This window comes from Manihot esculenta, chromosome 12 (genome assembly GCF_001659605.2).
Source record: "Manihot esculenta cultivar AM560-2 chromosome 12, M.esculenta_v8, whole genome shotgun sequence".
NCBI classification, from domain to species: Eukaryota; Viridiplantae; Streptophyta; class Magnoliopsida; order Malpighiales; family Euphorbiaceae; genus Manihot; species Manihot esculenta.
Window position 1 is genome coordinate 8,460,890 of NC_035172.2, and position 17,605 is coordinate 8,478,494.

The following is a 17,605-nucleotide window of genomic DNA, read 5'->3' on the forward strand; positions in this document are numbered from 1 at the left end:
GGTTTTGGTTCGATTTCAGGCTGAAATTGCATTGATTTAATGATTCGAACCAATTTGAATAGTTTTGATTTTGAAAATTTTTCGGTTCCGTGTGTGTGATTCTTCAGCCGTGGCTCCAAAATGTAAAATACAACGATATTAACGTTTTTAATATATATCGTACAATATCATTCATTTAGTTTCTAATGTTAGAAACTAAAAAAGAAATTTTAAGGAAAATAATGTATTTTTAAAATAAACATATAATTTTTAAAATTAAATTTTATTTAAACTAAGTCATAATAGAGTTAGAAATTTTTTTTTATACTACACCAAATAATATTTTTTTTTAAAAAAATGAGAATTATAGATTAGAGGAATAAATTCTGATACCTCTCAAATTTATTCAAATATATTTACTATCAAATTAAATTTATGAGTGCACGAAATAATATTATTTTTAAAAGTCATATAAACAATGATACAAAATTCAAATAAAATAAGAATTATATAAAAATAATCAAATAAATCAAATGAAAATCTAAACACAAAAAAAAATAATCAGACCCATCTTTTAATTTAGCCGAACAAATCAATTTAAACAGCCTAAAAGCCATTTTCAACATAAACCCTAATTAAATAAAATAAAAAGAAATCATCAATGTTGCTTCCACTCATCATCTTGTCGCCAACATTCTCTGCAGCCAAAAAGACAATATCAAACAATTGCAAATTGATTACTAGAAAACAATATAATGCAAAAACAATAAACCATAGTAAGAAACACATAAGCACATAGATAAGTTTCTCTTAAAATGACTCTGATTTCTCATGGTAGCAAGCAAAAAGTCAGAAGAAGGCCAATAATTTCAGTCTCTTTATAACCGTGAAGAAGCCATCATCTCACTTTCTTGTAGTGACGCCATGATTTTCTCTAAAAAAACTCATTTATTTCTATTAATAAGAATAAACTAAAGAGTCGAAATCAACTCGCAGTTAAATATATCATTGAAAAAGATAGTTTTCATTATACAAAATATATTTACAAAAAATATTCTCTACCAATCTAAACACGTCATCCCAAGCGACAAAAAGAAAAAATTGCTACCTAAAAAGAAATCAAAATTGATGTCTTCCCCTACTCAAAGATAAAAGAGGAAAAAACAATGAATTTCAAGTGGAAAAAAACAAGTCACAAATTCTTTTCCAATGTTATCGAGCGGCCCAAAAAACATTTTTTCAAACCCTTTTAAAGTTGTTTCTCTAAATCCTATCCGCTAATCTCTTAAGTGTTTTTATTTATTTACATACACATATATGTCTATTTATTTACATACACATATATAATGGAGTGTATAAAATATTATAAAAAATAATATATATATAAATTAAACTATAAAATCTTTTATTAATTAAGAATACTTATAAAAGAAAACTATAATAAATATTGGTATTACAAAATTATAATTTTGATCATTGCCTAAATTTATAAAATAAATTATACTATTTGGAAATCAGCAATGTTCTATGTCAATCTATATATATATATATACACACACATAAACTTATATAGCAGAATTGTATTACATAATAGCATATAGAAAAGGAGAAGTAAAAAAAAAAGCTATTGTTTGGTCAATTTTTTTTTAAATCTTTAATTCAATTTGTATCAAAATAATATTTTATATTATTATATTATTTATAAATAATAATAATTTTTAAAAATTATTAAAATTAACATATAAAATTATATAATAAAATATTAATTTAATATAAATTAAATCATAAATATTAAAATAAAAAATAATTGAAATCACATAATATTTTTTATATTTTTTATTTTAATTAATAATTATATTTTATTTATTATTTCAATATTTTTAAAAAATTACTGACATTCATTGTCAAAATATTATTTTAATATAAATTAATCATACATTTTAAAATGAAAATTGTGAAATCACATTATTGTTTTTATAAAAACTGTTAAAATTGAATTGATATAAAAAAACAAAGGTTGATAAATAAAAAAAGCCGACAGTTTCCACTTGAAACTGAACCGGCCCAGATTACAGGTCAACTCTAGCTCCAAATCACTGATGTAGCTCTCGCTGGCAGATTTGTAGGAGATAGAGGGGGAATAATACGATGCCATTTGTGAAACTTCCGAAAAATTGCCTCGTTATTTCCTGCTCACAGGTCCACCTAGTTTTTCCTATGGTCTCACAGAACAAGTAATTTCCGTAGCCAATGTAGGATCATGGGGCTAACGTGGAGGATAATGATTGGGAACGGTGTTAGTATCCCACCGCAGTTGATTGCTCACCCCCTCGTCTATTTCATCGTGCTCTCTCTCTCTCTCTCTCTCCCTTCAGTCCGAGCTCTGAAAAAGTATTTACTTCTAGAAGAGCCGCATCCCTAGGTCTCCGTTTGCTGTCCACACGCCCCTCACTCTCTCTCTAAAATCATCAAATCGTATAGAGCTGGCCATGAATTGTTTTTAGCTTTGTTATCTCTGTATCATCTCTGTCTCTCTCAGCTTCATCCTTATCTGTAAATTTTTGTGCTTTTTTATGTGAACTTCGTCATGCATAAAACAGCTTCAGCCTCAGCCTCAGCCTCTGCGCTCCTCAGAGCGTCTAGGGCTAGACTTTCTTCGTCTCTCTCTTCCTCCGTTACTAGACCCTCTGCTCTCGCTTCTCCAACTCCCGAGGTCTCTCCTTCTTCTCTCGCCAATACAACTCAACACCGATCTCTCAGTTTCTCTGCTGCAGTTCGATCCTTCGGGTGCTCCGTACCTCGCTGGAGCCACAGAGTTCATTGGCAGTCTCCGGTTAGTCTCCGGCCTCAGATCAGAGCCGTTGCTCCTGTGATTGAGCGATTCCAGCGAAAGATCGCCACTATGGGTACAGTAATAGTGATTTCCAATAAATTTGGAGCGACTGATTTTGTTTGTTTTGCGTTTTTGAGCTTGATATGCTGTCTTTGGAATCTAGAACTGCTATTTTTTATCGATATTTTGGGAGTCCATTTCAGCTCGCGCTAATGATCGCAGAATTTAGTTTGGGCAGACAAATTCAGTAAAAAAGAAAAATAAAAAAAAATCGCTGCCTTTTGTGTTTGGCAAATGGAAAATGAATATATTCTCTTCAATCAAGCTGGGTAGTTGAATTTGATCAGTCAAAGGTTTTAAATTTCTGCAGTTTCATCTTGCTTTAAATTCCTGATATGAAAAAAAGTTAATTTATTTACCATCTATCATGAATTGATTGTGACTTTAATTTATTTATCATCTATCATGAATTGATTGTGACTTTTCACCACATTAATGGCAATTTTTGGAATTTTATTTGGGCGTTTTGTAAACCTCATGCCGTTTTCAATCATATCTACCGATGCTTCTGAGAATAACTATTTTTTAGAGTTCATCCAAAAAAGTAAACGTTTTAGTGTAAAGCGTCACTTGTGTCCCAAATGCTAGCGAAATTTCTTGCTGTTTCATTACTATAAGAGTAAACAAGAGTTTTAATTCTAGTAAGCTAGTTGTTCACTTTTCATTTGTTTTATTATATATATATTTTTTCAGCTGCTGAACATCCATTCAAGGGAATCTTTACAACTCTCCCCAAGCCGGGTGGTGGTGAGTTTGGGAAGTTCTATAGTCTGCCTGCTCTAAATGATCCAAGGATTGGTAAGTTTCTAAAACATTTTGCTGAAAATTTTGTTACATATGCTTCATGTATTTAGCCCTTGTTCTCCATATCAGTTCTCATCACAGCAGACGTATTATGGACTTGTTGTGATAACTACATACTTATTAACTTCAGTTAGTTCTTAGGACATGTTCGGCAATATTAGCTGTTCTAATAGTGGTTAGCTTTTCATGATCCACTCCTTCAACCTCTAAATACCAATATCTTGAATAAAACACTAAAGACTATCTTAAAGCTCTTGCCGAACAGGGCCTCAGTCTAAGTTTATAAATAATTAAGTTTACAGGAATGTTGTCCATATCTTGTGAAGTTCGCTAGTTAATAATTAATTTGAACATGTTAAATTAGATAATTTAGTCATCAAAACAACACTGTCATCTAGTATTAGTAACAAGTTTTGTCTGTTGAGTATAACAGCAGTGACTTGTGCTTTCTCGTGTCCATGACAGATAAGCTGCCTTATTCCATCAGAATCCTCCTTGAATCTGCCATTCGTAACTGTGACAACTTCCAAGTCACAAAAGAAGATGTTGAGAAGATCATTGATTGGGAAAATACATCACCAAAGCTTGTGGAAATTCCCTTCAAGCCTGCCCGGGTTCTCTTGCAGGTATGTCATAACCAGGTAATTACTATTATTGTGATAAGAATTTCTTCATCTGTCTATTTGTGTCTTCTGTCACCAGGATTTTACTGGAGTACCTGCTGTTGTTGACCTTGCTTCTATGCGTGATGCCATGAGCAACCTTGGTGGTGATTCCAACAAGATCAACCCTTTGGTGAGTAATTGTATCATCATTGAATTCAGGATATAAGTACTAGGAAATTTTCACTCAGTTTTTGCTTTTGAAACTGGTGTTGGAGCTCTTACCTATTCAAATTAATTTGGTAACTTCAATTGTAAAAAGTGTATGCTCATTGATCATAAAAGGCCGAATGGCCAAAAATTCCAAACCTACCTACTTTTTCAATTTTAGCCATTCTTTTAATTAGTATTTGAAACTTTGACACTTGTTTCAATTTTAGCAATCAATTTAGTTGGCTGCAATTGCGGTTGACTAATTTACGAAAAAAAAAGTTTGCCACATAAGGATAGCAAATTAGCAGACAACAAAGCCCACATCAATTTCAGACATTCCTTTTATATTTGCAATTTGTATTGTAGGTTTTTAACATTTGTATTGATTTAGCTATCAAATTTTAATTGATAAAAATGATTAGTTATCAAATCAAATAAAATATCACTATTTCAATTATTTAAAATCTTCTTTTCTTTCTCTTATCTTTCACAATTACAAAATTGCTTAGAATTTAAGCCTAGTATATATAAAATCTAGCAATTCAAGTAAAAGAATGGCCAATATGAATGTGACCGAAAGCATCTGAATTGTAACTTGGAAAAGCTACATGCGTTTGTGGTAGAAGCATGGAAAGAGAGGGAGGGAGATGGAGCTGTATGGAACTGAAATAATATTTCATTCAATTTTAAAAATATATTTATTATTTGTCAATATGAGTGTAGTTTTTAAAATTAATATAAATGTAGAAAGGTTTTTGTTATAACTAAAACAATTAGCTAAAATTGATAACGATGAGCAATGTTTTTTGAATTCTTTGTTCAAATTGACCATATTAAGTTGATTGTTGAAATTGATACAAGTATGTCAGAGTTTTAGGACTAATTGGTGAAATAAGATCGGCTAAAAGAAAAGGAAAAGCATGCAGAATAACAAAAGTTTTTGGTATTTTTGTCATTTGGCCATCTTAAAATTGTTGATAACTAACATCTTGTAATATATTCTAACAAGAATACATGGATTGCTGTTCTTCTGCCACTGTTGATTGATAATGTTCTGTGTTTAACGGTGCCATTGGAGTTGTTATCCTAATGCACTTGCTTCTGGATTTGAATTTATTTGATTTATGTTATTCTAATACATGAATTATCATCCAATAACCACCCTTTCCTTGGGAGGAGTTAAAAAAAAATGCTATGGTGGTCCCGTTGTTTTATTTCATCAGTGATTTACAATCCCAAAGTTTTTTATTTTTCAAATAAAACAAAGAATATAATTTTTTTTGGTACTCTTTTGTAACATAATCTTTTATAACATAAATAGCGTTAAAAGTCTTCATAAATAGTGACTCTTCCCCGGAAGCTTCTAGCCAGTCCGGTCTGACTATTTATTATAGATAGATAGGGGTCAAGCAAATACTGGAACAGTGGGCAAAGCAGCCCTTTCTTCAACCGAAATAGTGGTCGGAAAACATTCTTTGAGTAGGAGAACATTCTGACTTGAAAGAAAGTCAAAGCTAGGCTTTGTTGTCTCATCTTCATCCTTTTGATTGATAATTCTCTATGTGTTTGTCAATGCATTGGAGTGGTTATCCAATGCATTTGCTGTTGCTTATGGATGTGAAATATTTATTTATTTCATGTTACAGTCCCTCCTCCCCTCTCCCACTTTAAATATATATAAGCTTTTTGACTGTCATATTGCAGGTTCCTGTAGATTTGGTTATTGATCATTCAGTTCAAGTTGATGTGGCACGTTCAGAAAATGCTGTGCAGGCAAATATGGAGCTTGAATTTCAAAGGAACAAGGAGAGATTTGCTTTTCTCAAATGGGGATCAAATGCTTTCCATAATATGCTTGTTGTTCCTCCAGGTTCTGGTATCGTGCATCAGGTATGTTTGAAATGGGAATGCTGCAATATTATCAGTTTTCTATCATTTACATTTAAGTAAATGCTCATTATCCGTTGGTTTGTTGGTGAATTGTACTTGTAAATTTTCAGTTTTCATTAGCAGTCTTTAGTTTTCAATTTTTCATGGATTTGGCTTGGCATGATTTAACATATTTTGAATTTTAGGTGAATCTTGAATACCTTGGAAGGGTTGTTTTCAACGCTGATGGCATTCTCTACCCTGATAGTGTGGTTGGAACTGATTCTCATACAACCATGATCGATGGGTTAGGAGTTGCTGGTTGGGGAGTCGGAGGTATTGAAGCAGAAGCTGCAATGCTTGGCCAGGTAACTAATGTGAATAGTCCATGGAATAATGGAATACTTTTTCTCTTCCGTCCATTACCATGATTCAAATTGGCTGAGCAAAAAGTGAGGACTCATTTTTATATCGTGCTTCGTTAGAATGATAGGGATGTGAAATGCCTATAGTTTATGTTGTTCAAGTGCACATTCTAATTAACTCATACAACAGCGTGTTGCAACGGGTTAGTAATATTTATATGCATGTACATTCTCAAATACATTTTCCTCTCAACAACACCAAATTCTTAATCCCAAACTAGTTATGATCAATTATATGGATTATTTTTTGCTATTCACTGCTGTTTGAGACAATTCCTGTAGTTATTAAAGGGTGTTCCCAAGCGTAAGGCACTATAGGTGAGGTACCCAACGCCTTCGCACTCGAACGGTGGGCTTCTTATGCCATGCGCACGAAGTCGTGCTTGTGCATGTTAGGCCTAGTCTATCCTAAATAAGCAAGGGGAAAAAACCCTTTCTCATTTGTACCACCTTCAGAAGAAGCCCATGCATCATAGACTAACTACTTGAGAAGCAAAGGAGAAAAAGAGGTAAAAGTCTAAGATGGTAAATGTGGCCGGGTATTATTGGAGTGGCTAAAGTGATTAAAACTAGTAATGGTTAATGTGTTGCTGGTGGTGATTAACATGGATTAATGTGGACTAATGATTAATGGGCCTAAATTTAATTTATAAAGTTTTTAAGTGCCCTTTTGCATTTGCATCCCTCCCACCCCTTTTTAAATAATCCAATTTTATATACGTTAAACATAAGTACGATATGGTTAGTCTTAATGAGCTTATAAATTAACTTAAATTATTTTAAGTTTAATAAGTTGTTAAATTAAATGTGGAAATAAAATTATAATGTAAAATAAAATTAAAATTATCATTGTTATATTGTGTTTATTTGAATGCAATGATAATTTAAAAACTATCTCAATTGCATACTTTTAGTCTTTCCTTGTAATCCTCATACAATTTCTAATAAATCAATGAATTTTAATTTAACAATATTAGATTTTCTTTTTCTAATTTCTTATGAAGATAGATTATTTTTTCAAAAGAATCAAAAGAAAAATGTATTTCTTAGGATAGATTACTCTTTAGTTCCCGAGATATGTCAAAAGTAATACGTCTCCCCTTGTTTTTAAAAGTCAATGTTTTAGTCTCTGTTAAATTTGGGCCAGGCCTAACTCACCACAAAAGCTAGCTCAAGGGTGAGGAGTGCCTATAACCCATATAAGGGGCACATTACCCCTTTCCACAACCGATGTGGGATTCAACACACCCCCTCACGCTCAGAATTTTTACTGGTGCGTGGCACATTTATGGGGCGCCCAACATCGGATGGGGAGGCTCTGATACCATGTTAAATTTGGGCCAGGCCTAACTCACCCCAAAAGCTAGCTCAAGGGGGGAGGAGTGCCTATAACCCATATAAGGGGCACATTACCCCTTTCCACAACCGATGTGGGATTCAACAGTCTCTATATTTTAATTTTGTCATACTAAGGCTATGAAGCATTTTAGCAAGCACTTCCAAGTTCCAATTGCATTTCAAAACCCTTTTTATTTCTCCACCTTTATCTTTCTCTACCCAAAACCTTAGGGATCCATTTGAGCTCATTGAACAGAAACTCTATACCCATGTATCTGTTGAACCTGGTCTTCTCAGTTCACTCAAACTTGTTGCTTACTTCACTGAATATTAAAATTTTGTTCTACTGATAGGTTTAGGCATTAAAGCATTAAAGCTGATAAAAATTTTGTTCTATATGATGATATGAGAGCCAAGGCAAGAGTAGAGAGTCTAGAGACCATATTTTTTTATTTCAACTGAGAGAGAAATAGGGTCATTGATTAGAAGTGTTGTGGTGGTATGGATTTTGTTTAATCGTAGAAAGTTCAAAACTGCTTGGGTTTTGATTCAAGATTTTAACAGGTCTTTAATGAACATCTTGGCAGGGCATGCATGTTATGATTGATCAGTGAGATTGACTTGTTTCAAGGAGAAGAATGACCTAAGGCTTTAGTTTAAGGGATTAAAGGGTTGAGGGTATGGGTTTATTAATGGCACTTTTGGAAACAAAGATAGACTCTTATCTTTGACCAACTTTAAAATGTTGACTTAACAAATTTATTTAATTTGAGTTTGTGGCCTGTTAAGTTTCTGTTCTGAAAATAATGGGCAAACCATAAGAATTAATTTAATTTATAAATTTGAGAGTCAAAATCTAAAGTATATAATATGTCCATTTATGTATTAGATGTTTAATTTTAAAGAAATTACTTGTAGTAATACCAGAGGTCAAATTGTTTTGAACTGGAACCATTTTGGTTAGAACTTTTCCAAACCATGCTGCTGGTTGAATTGATTTTGGCCCATGACTAGGTCTACCTTAAGCCTTTAATAACTATGTGAATTCCGCATCAACGGTAAAAAATTGTGAATCTTTTCATACTATTGTCCTCGTCATTTTAGGTCTCCCTTTACTCTTCTCACACTTTCCACCACTAATTATATTTCCATATTCAATGCTCTGTGTTGGATGATACCAAACCAAATAAATAGATCCTTATTTGTTTTATTTTCAATGTGTGTTACATGTACTCTTGGCTGATATTATCATTCCTAATATTATCTATAATAATAAAGCCAGACATCTATCTTATAATTCACATTCCTGCTCAACTTTGCAGATGTTTAGCATTTGCTCGCATAAAACATAATTGGCCCAATCGTAGTTTTATGAAATTTGCCTTTTACTTCAGGGATTCTATATAGTCACTAACATCATATGGGGATTTTTATGCTTCTTTGTCCGCATATATATGGCACCATATTTAAGGATCTTTTTATGCTTTTTTGTCTTGTATTATTCTCTTATATCTATACTTCTATGGTTTAGTCACTGACTCCAATATAGTCTTTGTGCTTTAGTATTGGTTTCTAATTTGGCTAATGTTTGATATTGACAGCCCATGAGCATGGTGTTACCTGGTGTTGTTGGGTTCAAGTTATCTGGAAAATTACGCAATGGTGTAACAGCTACTGACTTGGTTTTGACTGTGACACAAATGCTGAGGAAGCATGGTGTTGTTGGCAAATTTGTTGAGTTTTATGGTAATTCTATTCTTTTGTCATTAATCGAATTATCTGTTAATCTGTATGCTAAAGGTTTTCTTGTCTGTATGTCCTTGCAGGGGATGGTATGGGTGAGCTATCATTGGCTGATAGGGCCACTATAGCTAACATGTCTCCTGAGTATGGTGCAACCATGGGATTCTTCCCTGTGGATCATGTTACTTTACAATATTTAAAATTGACTGGAAGAAGTGATGAAACTGTGAGTATCTCACATTTTTTTAATGTGTTTCTTGCAATTTTGAATTTTAAATTGAGGTGGCATTTTTCTTAGGTGGCAAGGATAGAAGCATATCTTCGTGCTAATAAGATGTTTGTTGACTATAATGAGGTAATGTAATTTCTACTTTTTTCTGTCTTCTGTTATCACTCTTGATTCTAGAAATATTCAATGCAGGCTGCAATATTGGTCGCATTTTTCTATTGAACTTATTCCTCTTCTAATAATTACAGCCCCAACAAGAAAGAGTGTACTCATCTTATCTGCAATTGAACCTTGATGATGTTGAACCATGTATTTCTGGACCAAAGAGGTGCGTAGTATACTTTTCACTTGCTTAATTGCATTCATCAATAATGTCTGATGTTCTGGTTCTCTTTTTCTTCTTCGATATCAAATGTGAATTTTCAATATTTTTTTTGCTGCAAATAGATTTCTAACCCTAGTCTTTGCAGACCTCATGATCGTGTTCCTTTGAGAGAAATGAAGGATGACTGGCATTCTTGTCTTGACAACCAAGTTGGATTCAAGGTTAGTTGTAAATTATTTTCTTGCACTGTTGAAAATCTATTAAATAATTTGACCCTGGATAAATTTAGTCAAAATTATCTGCCTTTTTTTTCTCCATTTTTTTAATTAACTGATATGCGGCTTAGGCTGGTTGTATGACAAATGAGTGTGAATTATGAAATTGTTATGCAAATTTTTCACATGCACAATTTGCTGCATTGTTTTCAAGTTCAACTGGGATATAATATTGAATTTTAATGTGAATAACAGGATTCTGAGTTTCTGACCTACCTGGAATAAAGCATTTTGAATAAGTTTTTACTTATGGTTCCACCATGTTCCTTGATCTCATATTGTTGTTCTGTTTCTGTAAGTTATGGTAACATTCCTCCTAAGTTCTTTTGATATTGTAGGGCTTTGCTGTACCAAAAGAAGCACAAGACAAGGTGGCAAAGTTCTCATTCCACGGACAACCAGCAGAGCTGAAGCACGGTAGTGTGGTGATTGCTGCAATCACAAGTTGCACAAATACGTCAAATCCCAGCGTCATGCTTGGGGCTGGTCTTGTTGCAAAGAAGGCTTGTGAACTTGGTTTACAGGTTAGACATTTTCAGATTTTTTTTATTTTTTATTTTTAGATTATTTAACACCATGCTGGCATGTATTCTCCTCTCCCTTAACGGAAAAAATGAGGATAGCATGGAGAATTTTATTGGACCCTTGTTTTGTTTGTAAGAATCTGAGCAGTAATGTATATAACTTCTTGATCATGGCTGTGTAAATGATTCTTAACCAGGTCAAACCATGGATAAAGACTAGCCTTGCCCCTGGTTCTGGAGTTGTTACAAAATATTTGCAGTGCAGGTTTGGTTGTGATTTTGTTCAACTTTTATAAAGGAGTTGCTGTACTTTAATGTGATTTCTTTATTCTATAGCTGTGAGTGAAATGTGAACTAATATTTTGTTTGCATGGTGCAGTGGGCTGCAGAAATATTTGGATCAACTGGGCTTCAATATTGTTGGATATGGCTGCACAACATGCATTGGGAATTCTGGTGAATTGGATGAGACCGTTGCTTCTGCTATCTCAGAGAATGGTAATTTGAAAATTTGCCAGTGTCTATATATGTAAACAAGTGATACAAAAGGTTCAAGCCATGTAGCATAAGGTTTAGCATATTTGAGATGTCCATATTTTTCCTTTGGTTATATATATTCTTCTCCTCCTTTTGCAGATATTATAGCCTCTGCTGTGCTCTCTGGTAACCGGAATTTCGAAGGTCGGGTTCATGCCTTGACAAGAGCCAACTACCTTGCTTCACCTCCTTTGGTGGTTGCCTATGCTCTTGCTGGCACGGTATGCTTAACTACTTATTTTTCTTTGTAGCATGTGTCTTTGAATCAAGTAGACCTTGACTTTTATTTTATTTCATTTTATAGCTGCTAAGTTGTGACATGAAATTTGAGACCGTAGGAGGATAGGCTCCTAGCTTAGTTTCTGTCATTTCATAATTTTATGAGCATTCTTTGTGATGGTCGACATAGAAGGATTCCAATTTTGCATACTGGTTACAATGAAAAAAAAAATTATTCATTGCTATTACTATCTCTCATATCAAGAAGTTGACATGAAATGATTTCCAGGTAGACATTGACTTTGACAAGGAGCCAATTGGAATTGGGAAGGATGGTAAGAATATCTATTTCAAGGATATCTGGCCAACTACAGAAGAAATTGCAGAGGTACAAACTCTAAAAGTTGCTGCCTTAATGTTTAGTTTCATGACCTTACGTATAACTGCTGGTATGAAGTGACTTGTGATGGCATACTGTGTAGGTTGTGCAATCAAGTGTGTTGCCTGAAATGTTCAAAAGCACTTACGAGGCTATCACAAAGGGTAATCCTATGTGGAATCAGTTAACTGTACCAGCTACAACTTCATACTCATGGGACCCTAACTCTACCTACATTCATGAGCCTCCATATTTCAAGAACATGACCCTGAATCCTCCTGGAGCACATGGAGTGAAGGATGCTTACTGTTTGCTGAACTTTGGCGATAGTATCACAACGGATCACATTTCTCCAGCAGGAAGCATCCACAAGGACAGTCCTGCTGCCAAGTTCCTCCTTGAAAGAGGCGTAGACCGCAGAGACTTTAACTCGTATGGAAGTCGACGTGGAAATGATCAAGTGATGGCTAGGGGAACTTTTGCTAATATTCGCCTTGTTAACAAACTTTTGAATGGGGAAGTTGGACCAAAAACGGTACACATTCCCACCGGAGAGAAACTCTATGTTTTCGATGCAGCAACTGTAAGTCTTTTGCTACTATATCCTGTACATTTTCCCGTCATCACCATTTTTTTTAGTTCCTTGGCATAATATTAATTGTATAATTCTTTGTTTTTCTTTCTTTTGTTTTTTCCGGATGTAGTTGGGGGATATTGAAAATGAATAATTAATCATTCCTGGCTGGATGCTCAATTCCAACGCTTAAATGTGAAAGGATATGATAGAAATTTATAAAAATATACCTTTTCTTTTTGGTATGTATTAGAATGATTTTCTTAATAGATATGTTAGTTCCATTACCAAGTATACTGATGCATGGTATCATGAATTGCACCAATCGTATTTTGTATTGGAGATTGGATAAGCACTTTTGTGATTTGAAGATTCTCTGTTATATCAAAGCCAAAATTTTTTTTCCAGAGGGCAAGTTGATTAGGATTTATTGCTTAATTTATGACTGGATAGATTAACTTGGGTTTGTTGCTTTCAATTGCTAACTCTGGGTGATCATTCTACTGTTTCAGAGGTACAAGACTGCTGGACATGACACCATTATTTTGGCTGGAGCTGAGTATGGAAGTGGAAGCTCCAGAGATTGGGCTGCCAAGGGTCCAATGTTATTGGTGAGTCTTGTGATTTCTTTTTAATTAACTTCTAACTTGCTTTGTTGATTTTCTGTTTAATTTAGGGTATGTGGCTTTGTTTTGTTTTCTTACCTTTCCTTTTTAATATTTTCGTAGGGAGTTAAAGCTGTAATTGCCAAAAGTTTTGAGAGAATTCACCGCAGTAATTTGGTGGGAATGGGAATTATTCCACTTTGTTTCAAGCCTGGTCAGGATGCAGATACACTAGGGTTGACTGGTCATGAGCGGTATACCATTGACCTCCCAAGCAACATCAGTGACATAAGGCCTGGCCAAGATGTAACTGTCACCACTGATAATGGAAAGTCTTTCAAATGCACAGTTCGCTTTGACACTGAGGTAACTCCCACTATTTCTTTAAACTTGTACTTGTTCAAAAGTGAGTTTGCTATTGCGGAAATGTGGGCTCAGAAATGCCGAATGCTACTGTTTTTTCGGAAATTAGGAAATTCATTTGGAAATAAATCTATAATCTACAAATATGGAAGTATATGCATGTATTGACATGTCTTGGTAATTGGCTTAGAGAACTGTTTCCCTTCCTTCGAATATCATAATGAAACTGAAAAGATAGTGTCTACTTCTTATGCATTTTAAGTAAGCTTTGCTTGACTGAAACATCGACCTGTACTAGAGCAAGAATTAAAACATGAAACCAATTTGTGCGTTCACTGTTGCTGTGTCTTTTTCTTTAGTTAATTGAAGATGCTATCTTCTGTTTCTGTGAGGCTCATCCCATTGGTTTGTGGACCAGTGATGATGCTAAATGGTTAAGATAAATGGTTCAAGAAATTGCCATACAAGCCCTGGCGAGAGATTTAACATTAAAAATTTACTGGAACTACATGAATGATGGCTTTATGCTATGCGGAAAAGTGCTGCAGATGTGTAATATTCAGCTAAGTGCATATTTGCACAACTGTATTTTAATACTTTTGTCTATTAGACACTCCAACTTTAATCGTAACCTAATAAACATCTAAATTTTAGGAAAAAAACATTACTTTTAAATATCTAAACTTTTAAAAAAATTACTTTTAAATACAACTTTCCAATCTCAACTTTAATTGTGACACTTAAACTTAAAAAAATATATATATTACTTTTAAATACTTAAATTTAAAAAAAAAAACTTTTAAATACAACTTTTCCCAATCTCAAGTCTTCAACTTTAATTGTAATTTAATAAACAATTAAATTAAAAAAATATTACTTTTAAATTCCTAAACTTTTTAAAAAATTACTTTTAAACACAACTTTTTCCAAAAACCTAAATTTAGAAAGAAAAAAAAATAGTTTTAAACACAACTTCTGTATAAAAATTTTTGTTTAAAAGCTTTTTTTTTTTAAAGTTTAGGTGTTTAACTGTAATATCTTTTTTTTTTAAATTAGATGTTTATTAAATCACGATTAAAATTGAGCTGTTTGATAAGCAAAAATTATTAAAATACATGCGTGTGAGTATGCATTTGGTCGTACTATTCTTTTTAACATGCATCATAACAGTGATGTTGCAAGTTTTTTGCAGCAGCTGCATGTCCATATTTTCCCTTCTTGTTTCCCTGCGATCTGCATGTTCTCCAATTATCTATTTGAACAACGCTTAAGTGCCTGTAACTTTCATTTTTTTGGTTGTATGTCTGCTTATTAGGGAGAATGAGTTTGTATTGCAGCCCTTGTGGGTTAATGATATGGCTTTTAATTGCAATTGCAGGTGGAGTTGGCTTATTTCAACCATGGAGGCATTCTGCCTTATGTTATCCGCAATCTGATGAAACAGTGAATCAAATGAGATGTGGCTCCTGACATTTCTCCAAGGAATGAGTTCTTTCAATTTCAATTGTAACATCTGAGAAGATAATAAGCTTTTTCAATAATTTTGACGGGACAAGCAATTTTTTTAGCACTTTTGAGGCGGCAAGGATGAGCAATACAAATTAATTTTCTGTTTTGATGACTGCTAGATAAGTTCCATTGTGATTCCATTATTATGGATGTTTGAATGTCCATAAAAATTGGTAAATTCCTGTAAAACTATTTTATTGATTGCACCATTTTCTAATTTTAGAGGAATACCTAATGTCTCTCTTCACTTTTTATTTATTTATTTTTTTGCAAAAATAATTATGCTCAATATAGTTGAATCTTTATTTTATTATGAAATTATAGAGGATTAGAGTTGAAATATGTAATACAATAAGCAATAAATAGTTCACATCTCTCTCTTTCCTTCGCTCTTCTATGGCCTGTTTGTTGTTAAGGGAGAAAAGATGACTGATTTTTCCTTTTTTGGTTTGGGTATTTGAAGGAATGTGTAAACTAGTCGTTGAGATTTGGCATAGCTTCCTACCGCGTTCACCCCCTTTCTCCATCAATGATTTTCTAAAAGCTTCCAACCGTCACCATCATCCTCGCTCCCACAATAGTCCTTCAAATCCTCCCTTCGCTACCACTAACTCCATTCCTATAGCCATAAAGCCTTTCTCCAGTTGGAATCTTTCGGCATCCTATCGGCACTTTCAGAGCATGAGATCAACTCCCACCACTATTTGTATCAAAAACAACGTTTCTTTGCTCTCTTTAGCTACCTTGTCCTCATCAGCCTTTTCTTGTTTCATTCTTTCTATTCCTAAGCCACCATTTAAAAAAATTAACTATTTAATCTCTTAAATAAAAATACTAATTAGTTAATTTTTTAAAAATTTAAGAATTAATTAATAAATTTTTTAAAATTATAAAAAATAAAAAATATTTTAAAAATATTATTTAATATGAAATGCCTCACATTTTTATTTATTAACATTTAACATTTAGATAATTAAATTTTAAGAAGTATTATGCTTAAATTTTAATACATATAATAATAAAAATTGTAATCACAAACAAAATTATAATTTATAATTTTATTTTTATATGTCAAACAAAAAAATATATATATACATCTAAAAATAAAAGCCAGTTTATAGAAAAATTTGATAATAGTGGAGATGCTCAGGAAATGGAAGGAGATGAATGGAGCTAATATAATGGTGGAGATGGAAATCACAATATGCTGAAGGAGGGAGGTGCAGAGAAAGTGTGGAGAGGAAGAAGAGAAGAAAGAATGTTGAGGAGATGAAAAATGGGGAAAATAGGGAGATGTGCATGCAGGTGCTTGCATGCATGAAAAAATGTCCGGCACTATAAGTGCTGAGCAATTGTCTTGACCAAAAGCTGCTTTTGGTCAAGTCCAAAAAGTCTTCGTATGTACTGCTTTTGGTCAAGTCTTCGTCAGGGGTGCAAAGATTGATATGATGGCTCATTCAGCACTTTAAGTGCTGGACAATTGTGTTCAGCACTCAAGGTGCCAAACACACCACGCATGCAGTTACGGGAGTAGTTTATACTACTCTCGTGGCAGGGAGCAGGTTGTTCGACATTAATAATGTCGAACAAGCTGCTCTCGTGGTGTCGAACTCTCCATTGTTCGACACCATGGATGTCGAATAAGCATGTTCGGCCGAATGACTGTCAAATACGCTCATTTGACACAAAAAATCTAAAAATATTTTTAGATTCTGCGTGAATTGATAATTAATTTCTTTATTATGCATTAATTGAAAAAAAACACAATTTTTTGTAGTTTCGTATGTAGCCTCTTTTAAACCTTAATAAACCTTGTAAGTCATTACCAATAATCTCAATGCTCTTTTTCACCATCACTGTTGGAGGGCTAAGGGAGGAAGCAGAATTAAAGACTCTTGAAAGCTTGCATAGTTACTAACAAGAACTGTCACACGACACTGAAAAACAAATGCAAAAAAGAGAAGAGAAGATAATACTGCAGCTAAATATTTCCTTTCTACTAAAGCACCACTGTGGAGAAAGAATAAGAATCTTATAATTACAGTCCCACCCAACAATAAAGAGGAAGATTCACGGTTAAACAGGAGAAAAAAGAGACTTCCTCTATTCAAAAAGGCAGAGAAAGGTTGACTGAACGACAGGAACGGAGATCTAAAGCCTAGTAAAAGAATTGAAACTTTTCAAAGAAAAGTCTCTTTCT

At 33.4% G+C, this 17,605-nt stretch overlaps 1 protein-coding gene across 1 annotated transcript; it reads left to right on the plus strand.

Moving 5' to 3' along the window:
- Positions 1-2,336: 2,336 nt before the first annotated feature.
- Positions 2,337-15,663, plus strand: LOC110627474 (aconitate hydratase, cytoplasmic). The gene is made up of 20 exons (XM_021773801.2): positions 2,337-2,885; positions 3,566-3,670; positions 4,142-4,302; positions 4,379-4,471; positions 6,196-6,381; positions 6,567-6,728; positions 9,725-9,869; positions 9,950-10,092; positions 10,165-10,221; positions 10,344-10,423; positions 10,566-10,641; positions 11,034-11,219; positions 11,417-11,484; positions 11,599-11,717; positions 11,856-11,977; positions 12,265-12,363; positions 12,458-12,937; positions 13,441-13,539; positions 13,657-13,899; positions 15,275-15,663. Exons 1-20 carry the CDS (start codon positions 2,567-2,569, stop codon positions 15,341-15,343), a joined length of 3,012 nt encoding a protein of 1,003 aa, XP_021629493.1. The 5' UTR covers positions 2,337-2,566; the 3' UTR covers positions 15,344-15,663.
- Positions 15,664-17,605: the final 1,942 nt, after the last annotated feature.

What these genes read in the sequence shown, in the direction of transcription:
- LOC110627474 (XM_021773801.2), top strand. Translation starts at nt 2,567, where the DNA reads ATGCATAAAACAGCTTCAGCCTCAGCCTCAGCCTCTGCGCTCCTCAGA. An exon ending in GCGAAAGATCGCCACTATGG is followed by an intron (nt 2,886 to 3,565) that starts GTACAGTAATAG and finishes ATATTTTTTCAG; the next exon opens with CTGCTGAACATCCATTCAAG. An exon ending in TGTATTTCTGGACCAAAGAG is followed by an intron (nt 10,424 to 10,565) that starts GTGCGTAGTATA and finishes TAGTCTTTGCAG; the next exon opens with ACCTCATGATCGTGTTCCTT.